The 11,241-nt window shown below is 33.0% G+C and overlaps 1 protein-coding gene across 1 annotated transcript in view; it reads right to left on the reverse strand.

The window, feature by feature from the left end:
• The window catches only part of LOC106867638 (cryptochrome-1-like), a 35,823-nt gene that overhangs the window by 14,450 nt on the left and 10,132 nt on the right, over positions 1 to 11,241 (reverse strand). The window contains 4 exon segments of the mRNA XM_014912568.2: positions 799 to 887; positions 1,195 to 1,379; positions 2,623 to 2,765; positions 6,672 to 6,780. Of these exon segments, the coding sequence (XP_014768054.1) occupies positions 799 to 887; positions 1,195 to 1,379; positions 2,623 to 2,765; positions 6,672 to 6,780 (526 nt within the window).

Here is an 11,241-nt window from a genome sequence, read left to right on the forward strand (position 1 = left end):
ATATATATATATATATATATATATATATATATAGGGTGTAATGAGTAAATTGTTACCATTTATATTTTTAATTTTGTGCATGTGCATCGTTTGCTTTTGGCTAAGGTTTCAATATTTACCTGAAAGAATTGACAAGAAAGCCAATCTAATGTATTTACTCACAAAAACTATGATATAGTTTACACAAGATAAATCTGGATACACATTTTAGTGGTATTGATGAAGAACTAGTCTTTGAATGTATTCATGCTACATTCCTCACAAAAACATTTGGTAGTTACTTCCAGACATGGTGTGTGGAATGTGTCGACCATTTCAATTAACCATTGTAAACAACTTACACATGCAAGTGCTACCAGTCAAGAACTCCACATACCAGCAGCCAGCAAGTGCATGGGGTCATCAGGAGAGAATGCACGCCGTTTCGAAGCCTACTTTTTGATGGCATCAATGCGCACCAGCCCCACTCACTGATATGAGGCCATGCTTGCTAGATCAACTGGTTAAGTTAATTAGTTCTTTAGAATTTCACATTAAAGTCATACAAATATTTCAAAAAGAAATTTTTTTTCTACTTGAGCCAATTGCATCACCATCCATGGCAATTATTCTATCACAATAACAATATTAAAGTAATGATTTTATTAATAATAATCTTATAGTAACGATTCTAGTAATAATACTGTAGTAATGATTCTAATAACAACACTAATGATTCTATTAATAACACTAAAAAACGATTCCTATAGCAACAATACTAACATAATGATTCTAAACAAGTAAAATATGTTGACTTACCTTGCGTTCTAAATGTCTGTCTAGTCTTGCTAATGCTTCTGATTCTCCACCATGAAAATGTGCCAAGTCAAGGCCTTCTGTCTCAAACCCTACAAGAAATAAATATAAAACTTTATATCAGAAGAAAGTTGGTTTCCATTCCATAAATACATAGAAAGTGCTCAGTAAGTGTTAAACCTCTATGGGAAAGTTGAATAACATTTTTTTTTAAATGCAACCAAGAATAATCCATCTAAAAGATAGCAACATCGACTTCATTGTAGATATCCTTCAAATCAAATCAAAGTAATCTAACAAGCTTTAAAGTATTTTTTTTATCATTTTAACATATGAATCTATGTATTTAAAACATATTATGAAACTGGGAAAGAAAGATAATTATAAATAAAAACTAACCAAGATCTTCTAATGTTGGAACTCCATATTTGTCATCATGATCACTGGAAAGTGGTGTTTGACAATTTCCCCAATCACTGGCAGTAATAATATCTAATGGTTTTGGTGGCATTTTCATATTTTCTAGAATTTTCTGAAATTTGTTGTATGTTAAAGGTGGTCGACCACCATTTAAATCAAGGATCCTGAGAGAGAACAAAAGAACAAAGTTAAATTAATTTAAAATTAAATTAAATAAAATGGCTTTCAACATAGGTCTGATTAATTAGGGCCAGATCTTTGAACATAGGTTTCATTAATTAGGACTGAGCTTTGATTGCAGAGATGTGCTTAATTAGGAGTTATTTTTCAACAGATCATTTTTAATAAGGTGTGACATTTGAACAGAGGGATACGTAAAGAGGACTAATTTTTCAACATAGGAGACTTTTGAACACAAGGTCTCCTTAAATTGAACAGAGCTGGATTGAACAACAGAGAGGGAGCTTCAATATAGTCACCGAACCTGCTAGAAACAACAGTTAAATATTTCAAATCCCACTATCATTTTCAAAAAAATGAAATAGTTCAGTCATTTGTGCTATATATCCAATCCCTTATATTGCTTTAAATTGTGCAAATTTAAGTGAGGAAATAAATATTTTATAGAACAGAAAACACTTATTACTAAGGACAAAATGAACTGCCATCTGAAAGACCTGCATAATTTACAAAAGAGAGATAACCAGATAAACTGCAAGTAAATTGCAATAGAATGGCTTTTCTCCACTTGTCTTAAATTGAAGCTTGTATTTCATCAGCTTTCAAAGAAAATTTGCAATACCTCTGCCAAACATCTTTCATCAGAGTGATACAAAGAAATAACATGGTTTCATCGAGTTGTTTAAAAGCTGCTGTCTGTGAACATTACATTAAAAGAAGTATTTGACAACTGTATTTAATAAAAAATAGAAAAGAATAATATTATCGCTAGCAGTAACTACTGTCAAGTACTTACATCATAAGATCTCCATATTCTGGAGACAAAGCATCCACGGGTGTGGGTGGGTGGGTGTGTGTGTGCATGCATGTATGACTGCTTAAATTCTGCAATGAGCTGATCTATGAACACTGATGTTTATTTACTTTCCTCTGACAACAAATCAGGGAGTTCAAAGGGCTTTCAAAGTGGAATGAAAACTCCCTTATTTGAAAAACAGATAAGAATTGGCTATTAACAGGAAGACCATCGGGCTTCAAAACAATGCTTCAACAGTATGTATAAATCTAAACCATGTTAGCATGGGAAAACAAATGTAAAAAGAACAAATGTATATAAATATGTATATGTTTATATTTATATACACACACACAGAAACATATTACACTGGGGTCCATATTTTAAGAAAGACTAAAAAAAATACATGAATAAATGTGAATGGTACTAACTTTTGAGATTCATATAATGTGTGGCAGGTTCTAATGATCACTTCAACACCAGCCTCTCTTGCTAACGTACAGATGGCATTATCACGGTCTTTTCCAAATGGCTCAGGATCATCTTCAAAAGATAGTGTGTTGATATTCCATTCCTTAAAAAGAAAAGAGAAGAAAATACCAACAGGTATTACTACAAATCCTGAAAAATGTGAAAGATTGATGGCGTTCTCAAAGATAGTAATGACATACAATACAACTGCACCATCCAGAGCCAATTTAAGATTTTGATAATCCCTGGGCTACACATGCTATGGTGATGCAGGTCTACAAGTACTACAAGACCCTTTGCTAGAGGTACTGTGATGACATTGGACTACCTATACATACCGAGGGACTAGCGGGGCAGGGGTTTCTAAACATCGGGCTACAGACCAATACCGGGCTGTAAATCATTTGGGTACTGGGCAACACAGAAAGAATAAGTTCTTAGATTCTATTTCATTTTATTTATTATTGCAATCTGCAGGGTGTTTTGGCATTATACACTTTATTGGGTTTTGTATTGTGTACTAAGAGCACTTTGGGTCACATGTACAGCTGTGACCCTCAGTGATATTTTCAAAATAACTTTTCACATAATCCCTGAAGCACTTTGAGCTACAGCCCCTAAACTAATACCTTAATCTAGCATTTTTAACAACTCAGAATCAAAACAAGGTCACAAACTCAGTTCAACAAGAGTATCTATATACACTCTTCTAACATATATAAAGTACACACACAAATTTTGGCTGACCTCAATTCCCATCACCATCTTGAGTGAACGGATCACAATTGTAATAATTAAAAATAAGCTTTAAATTCCATACAAATGGTATTTGAACTTTTTGAGCAGGGGAACTATTCTTTCACTGCCTTTCCATACCATATCATAGATTTCATGATGTAAATTATATTAAATCAATAAATGCAAGGTCCAATAGTTTGTTTTCGAATAAAATACTAATTCTGGCAGTCTAATAACAAAGAACAAGTAAAATGTGCAAGAAGGAAAAATACATCTCCACGGGGTTCATTTTGAAAGTGCATTTATATCTAAGTTTCAATCTCACATAAAGCTGTCCTATTCTTTATATTTCTCAATTTTTATACATGTCAGCAATTTTACAAATTTGGCATCCACCACCATCATCATCTTCCAGTTCAGATTCAATGTCAGTCTCCACTAATTAAGCTGACATGTCAGACTCCAATCATCAATGCAGTTGCTTGAGTTGTTTCTATTTTTATCCACAACAGAGATAAGCTAATCACACCAGAGAAAATAGAAACATATAATCACTGCCTGCAGCTAATCATATTTCTGAAATATCACTCCAGCTGATTGCTTTACAAAACAAAACACTGCTAATCTCTAAATCCTCACTAGTGGTTCATTCTCTGAATTTTACTGTCCCTCCTTTTCCATGACTGCTAGAATTATAGGGAGACACCAGAAAGAAAAATATTTAAAGTCATGGATATGGTAGATTATTCTTAGTAAGCCTTTCATTGATGACATATTCATGTATGTCTTAGGCAAGTCAACTTATCATATCTTCTCAAAGTAATATACAGTTCATAAGCTGTTGAATTCAGTATTAATTGCATTACTGCTTATAGCAATGAGATTTTCTTACCTATAATACGCATTGAGATAGGTGGACTGAGCCTGTTGAAAATTTTAAAGCTTTTGCTCCAGGAAAATGCAGTGTTGGTAACAGGATATAAATCACTAATCAATCAGATAGTTTTCCAATAGCCTATCAACACCCTCAAGATGATGGAGATTATGGTGGTGGCTGCATAATTACCACACCTGCCACCAACAGCAACACTGTTTCAATGTCTGTCATTCCATACCCCTATGTGTTTGATGGGTTTGCAGCACAGCAAACTCCCTCTCATCTGTAATATCTGGCCTCACCATTTTCTCACTGATCTTCCTGTCATATACAAAGTTTTTCCAAGCATCACCATTTTACAAATACACTCTAAGATGCTCAGAAAGTAAGCTCATGCACACACACACACACACACACACACAGACACACACACACACACAAACCACATGTAGGGTGTCCACAAATTATCTTTACAACTTCCACAATGTATATGTACACACGCTCACACATTTTACTAATAGAGCTGCAATTTTCCTTTTATTAATATTGTTATTTTTAATTGAAAATTAGACATTAATTTGGAAGTCATTACTAACTTTATTTTAAGCAAGAGCAAAGGCTGATGGAAAGGTCCAAACAGATTTATGCACAAACAATTTTGATTTAGAGAAGATATCTACCATCATCTGCCTATCCCTACCATTACCATCATCTACCATCATCATTTGTGAATATTTAAAATCTAGACCAATGGTTCTTAAACTTTTTTGGACTGCTGCCCACTTGGCACTCAGGTCACATTCCCAGTGCCCCTACTCCTAACTCATCACCACAAACACAGAGCATTTTCTGCAGTAAATTCAAAACAATAGTATTTCACAAATAAAACTTAACTTAATTAACCAATTATTTTGTTGTTTTTACATCCACTGCCCCCTTTTGGCCACCCCTTTATCACCTCACTTTTCTTCAATGTCTCCCTGGATCTTTCCACTTCAGGAACCACTGTTCAAGACTATCGTATGATAGATTAGATTGCAAAAGAATATATATCATCCAGTTATTTCAATAATTTAAAAAATTATTGTAATATTTATCAAAGTTTGCAATACTTAAAGACCTTTCTAAATATTTACACTTCAGTAAAATATATAGAATCAATTAATTGATCTTGTATCATTAGAAGTATCTCTGGAAAGGTGATCAGCTCCACTAACTACTAAAAAATAAAGAAATAGCAGTTGTAACAATTATGTAATTTCAAACAGTATTTAGTAAAATCAGCAAAATAGCTGTCACTTGGAATTGAACCTAAATAGCAAAATTTGATTCATCAGGAACTACCATTTATACTTCAACTCTCAACATATGTAGTTAATTGGCAATACAGAATGTAGAGTCATAAGATTTTAAATCTAAAAGCCAAATGTTACTCAACATCCTTATTGTCAAGGTCCCTTATGTTGTGTTAATCCTTGTCACATAAAAGCTTCAGAATGAAACAATGCCATAAAACCAAGAAACAAAAAGAGATTTAAGTCTGCTGTAATACAATAAACTTTGAAACAGATAAAAAGGACAATAAGTAAACTTTAACCAGAATAAAGATGAAAAAATAGCAAAAATATGATTATAATCTTATTGTTTATATTTTTTCCTGTTTTGTATTTTTTATCTATTAATAATTTACAGTACAGTTTATTGGTGAACAGCAAGAACTAAGCTGTGACTAACCCAATTTCACTTTACTCGGGCTGTTAATGCTCTTCAAAAATTCAATAAAAACACAGCTCGTAATACTTCCTATTTTCTCTAAAACAAAGACGTTGCACCTATTTTAAAAAACAGAACAATTCATAATTTAAGTATTTACTTTATTCTAAAATATTTATTCGCCAAGAGTAAATATCAGTGTAAAAGTTATGCTTTAATCAATATGATCATAGAGCTAAGCTTTGAATCCAGTTGTAGCCATTTCACTTCAACTTCTTTGGCCATCAAAAAGATAAAATATTGAAACTAGCTGCTCAGAAGTTAGTTCTTCTGCAGATGATTTGGTACAATTTAAGATAGGGAGAAGTGGTTTATTTTTCGTAGTTACATTTCACCTAACAGTAGGAAAAAATACAAAATCATCACAGAATGTGACTTGTAATGTTACTTTCCCATTTAGATGTTTGATCTTTATTTTTTGTAAAATCACTAACAAGGAAAGGTATTCTTTATTCCTTTAAAAATATCAAGCATTTAGTGTCTAAGATATTATATTTTCAGGTAAAATATTGGTGCAATAATTTTACATGGCTTTCAGTTTGTTAAAATTTTGTGTAGATCATTTAGGAATTTTACCTGAAATGGGCAACATGGGCGATTTAGATTTCAAAATAAACTTACTTTAAATAGCTGAGGAAACATATTAGCAGGTTGTCCACGGATTACAAACAAACGGGAATTTAATTTCCGTAATGAATCATCCAAATCTTCCAGGCAATTCAATAGAAATCTGGAAAAAAAAATTTATTATAATCAATGAACAATCAGTATTGATAATATTTGAACAAAAATATTCATTAAAGATTGGAAAAATGTGCAGAAAAAGATAGAACAGGGAGTTACATTCCACCAATCTAGTTAGTGCTTTATATGGTTCAAATATCAGCACAAGGCCAGCAAGTTCAGAGGAGGGAATGAGTTGATTACATTGACCCCAGTGCTGAACTGGTACTTATTTCATTGACCTCAAAAGCATGAAAGGCCAAGTCAACCTCGGCAGAATTTGAACTCAAAACGCAAAGACAAACAAAATGCTCCTCATGTAACAAAAGTTACATGAGGAGATGAAGGCATATCTTGAATTTTTTTTTTCCTTAGAGGGTTTCTGCAGGTAACAATTTACAGAAACTACTACAATTTACAGCTCAGACAGGAAACTGATATCCAGGAATCAATATCTTGTCAAAATATACGAAAACACCTACATGTAACTAAACTGTATTCAACCTACCTGGGCAAGGTGATGATGACATGACAACAAGTAAAAATTATTCACAATGTACACCAACAATCATGATATTCTATCACCAAATTCATGCAATAGTTATATTTTCATTATTTTTATAATGGACTAATTTTGATACATTTCATCAAAATTTCTGATTTCTAACAGGGCTGGGAGATACACATAATATATATTATGCTTATTAATTCATTTTGCAGGATTCCTGATGTGAAATCATGTGTTGAAACAGATATTGTTGTATTTCAGGATGGTCATTTTTTTTTTTTTTTTTTGCCAAATAAGCAGACACACTATATATTTTTTCTTCACTCGTTTATTGCTGTTCTTATTTTATTATTTTAACTCGTGTCCATTGCCTGGAAATTTTTCATCACACATCTGTGATCTCTTCAGCGACAATGGACACGAGTTAAAATAATAAAGTGAGAACAGTAATAAATGAGTGAAGAAAAAATATATAGTGCATGTTTATTTCGCAAAAAAAATGACCATCCCGAAATACAATATATATATATATATATATATATATATATATATATATATATATATTCATTCTCCTAAACTACTAACATGCTAAGCACTTCAAACCACTGGTAATGAACCTCATTCTTTTAATTCTCCCACATGTAAACATTTTCATTTCACCTATATCACTAAAGGAAAGCAAAAACGTACCCTATTGCCATTTGCAGCTAAATGAAAGTCCAGAAGAAATTAATTGGTATCCCCACATTACAGAAGTGATGTATCCTTGAATTCCACATTACATCAAAATTTTTATGAATACAACACAAGAATTATGTATAATAGCGCCATAGTTATCCAAACAGATTCCATGACATCAGATAGTTATGCAAACACTAGGACTCCAGTTTGTTTCATACAATTGTTCCTTTTGCTTATGTTTTAAGTTTTCACATTTCAAAACAATAACTTATTCTATTATTTAGGTCTTGAGGAAGAGGTGGTGACATGGTCATTACAGGTCAACCAACACCAAAGAGATTGAGGTTATTAACATGCTGTTTAAACTGCTATGAGCTAACATCTGCAGGAAAGATATGTGCAAGGTTTGGAGATGGACATAACATGGGCGATGGGAAGAGGAGAGATGAAAGAGTCAACATGAAACTAACCAACTCCAAAAAGCAGAGACCACTATTGTAACAATCAACAGAGAGAGGAAACATTATTTCTGTGGGCCAAATGTTACACAATGCCTAATTGACTTCAGGATTATCAGTCAAAGATGTTGGTGTGTATAACAGTAGCAACACCGTCCCAACGTGGGAACAGTACTTTTTTATAATGAAACATTAGGAATTGTATTTAAAAAATTGTTCAAATATTTTGGGTACTGGAGAAGTATAATCAATTTATTGCAGATACATTTTAACAACAAAATCTTATGTGGACCCTGGTTGAGAACCACTACTCTAGTGTCATTAAATACTCATATACTATGGTTCATTCAGTTGGTTCCAGTTCTCTCTTGTACAACTGTAATTATCATCATAATCATTCGACATTTGATAGCTTCAAGCAGATTTCTACTGCATCACCTGCTACACCTCCATATTGCTGAAGTGTATGCAGTATTGTGTGTTCTTTTTTGTTGTTGGGAAAGTGCAAACTCTTCCCGTTATTGTATTGCAGCCATTTGTTTTGTTATGCGGTTTGGTTGCATTAGTGTTTGTACTGTGTGTTGTGTGTGTAACAGGAGTTGAGATCCTAAAACCAAGGTGCCACATAAAAAACATTGGTGAGGGTGCTGGTGCCATATAAAAAGTACTGGTGTCATGTAAAAAGCACTGGTGATGGTGCCACATAAAAATCACCCAGTACACATTGTAAAGTGGTAGGCATTAAGAAGGGCATCCAAGAATCCAAGCCAAAACAGACTATGGAACCTGGTGCAGCCCCTGGCCTTGCCAGTTCCTGTCAAGCCATCCAACCCATGCTAGCATGGAAAACAGGTGTTAAAAGTTGGTGGTGATGATGAATGGTCAAGATATTCAGTTTCAGTTACACAATATTAATCAAATGTATTTTGTTATTGCAAGACATCTCTGTCATCAATAGTCAACAGGTAACCACTATGGTTTTAGTTACACAATTTTTTTATAGTTATCATAATCTAGTCCAGGAGTCTAGAAACTAGAAAGTCTATCCCAGCACTACAACTTGACAACTTCCAACAAACTAAGTGGTAAAGTATTGTGAAATATTTTCTCAAAAATATTTTATTTAGGTCAGCAGCTATAAATAATAATGATATAACAAAATATAATTTTAAACAAAATTGTAGCACCACCATCCCATGGTTTAGTGTAGTGATTCTATGTCAAAAATGCAGCAAGTATTTGTAAATTATAGTGTATGATGGGGAGGAGTTGATACAAATGATTTTAAAGCAGCAGATTAAGTGACTTAAGCCTACTCAGTGTTTGGCTGGCTGCCTCTAAAAATGTTACCACTAACCTGGTCTTCTCTCCAGTAAAATATTGGTTTCAAATTTTGGTACAAGGCCAGCAATTTTACAGGAGGGGATAAGTTGATTACATCAACCCCAGTGTTCAACTGATACTTATTTTATCCACACCAAAAGGATGAATGAAGGCAAAGATGACCTTGGCAGAATTTGAACTCAGAATGTAAGGACAAACGAAATGTCACTAAGCATTTTGCCTCATATGCCAGCTCGCTTCCAGTAAAATATTAAAGCTGGTTGAATTATCTAACTCCTCTCATAAAAAAAAACTTACAATCATAACTTTCCTGTTGGTTTGCATTTTTTAAACTTGATTTCTCAAAATAAACTTATCCTTTTCTTTTAATAAATCTTTTGATACCAACTTGCCTGAGGCTGCTGTGGTTGTACAACATGAATTTCATGATTTAAAAAGTAAGCTAAATTAAAACATACCAGCAAACTTACATTACAAAGTAATTTTACTAAATTCTTCTTTGTTAACGCAGTACAGCTGTAAAAACAGCAGAAACATTGGATATATTTTTTTCCTGTCTGAAGGGTAATAATACCCAATCTTTCTGCCGTTTTCATGGTTATATTGCATTCAAAATATTACCTTCTTGTCTGTATAATACAATACATATTCAATGCTTCTAAAAACAAAATAAAAAGGCAGTATATTCCAACAGAAAACATGGGAACATAAAGGCCAATTTTTCACACTGAGAAAGGTACCACTAATTGTTAAGGTTGTGATTTTGGAAAGATTTCACTGCCCTGTTGACTAGTAATTAAGCTGCATATTCATTATGCAGATAACATGACTTGCAAACAATAACACCACCACTGTAATTAAAACACTAATTAACACAATTAGAATTTCACTTCGTTAGTTGAGAAATACATTTATTTTATCTTCTTTGTTATGGACAGGCAATGTAGAGTTCAAAACCCAATTTCAGTTCTTGAGTTTTACTTCACAACACTTAAGAACCACTAATAGTTTCTCCCTTCCTTTAGTTGATGAATTTAATTAATCACTAAGTGATAGCAGCCAAATTTCTTTCAAATCACACCTATCTTTCTTAAAACATGAAAAGAAACATTAGACAATAGAGTTCAAATAGTGTGTCTGAGAGAAAAAAGATAGGATGGTCACAAACTGGAACACCTTTGACAGTAAGTGAGGTCTGTTCCATCAGTGTTGGACCTGGACACACATTTCTTTTTAGCCATAATTTTCAAAAGGGACCCAATGCTTAAAGTGTGAAAATCACTCTTAAATATTGTTTCCATATTATCACATTTCTTTTTTCTTCTAAAGCAAAAGAAAAACATAAAAATTTCATACTATTTTGAAGTTGTAAGGTAGAAAGAAGTAACTAGTAAAAAAAAAATTCATAATTCAGTGGCCAAGTTGGATTTGGATGAAGAAAAGTCCCTACCAATTTCCCACAATGGCATATATATAT

Source organism: Octopus bimaculoides, chromosome 15, assembly GCF_001194135.2.
Source record: "Octopus bimaculoides isolate UCB-OBI-ISO-001 chromosome 15, ASM119413v2, whole genome shotgun sequence".
In the NCBI taxonomy this organism is placed as follows: domain Eukaryota; kingdom Metazoa; phylum Mollusca; class Cephalopoda; order Octopoda; family Octopodidae; genus Octopus; species Octopus bimaculoides.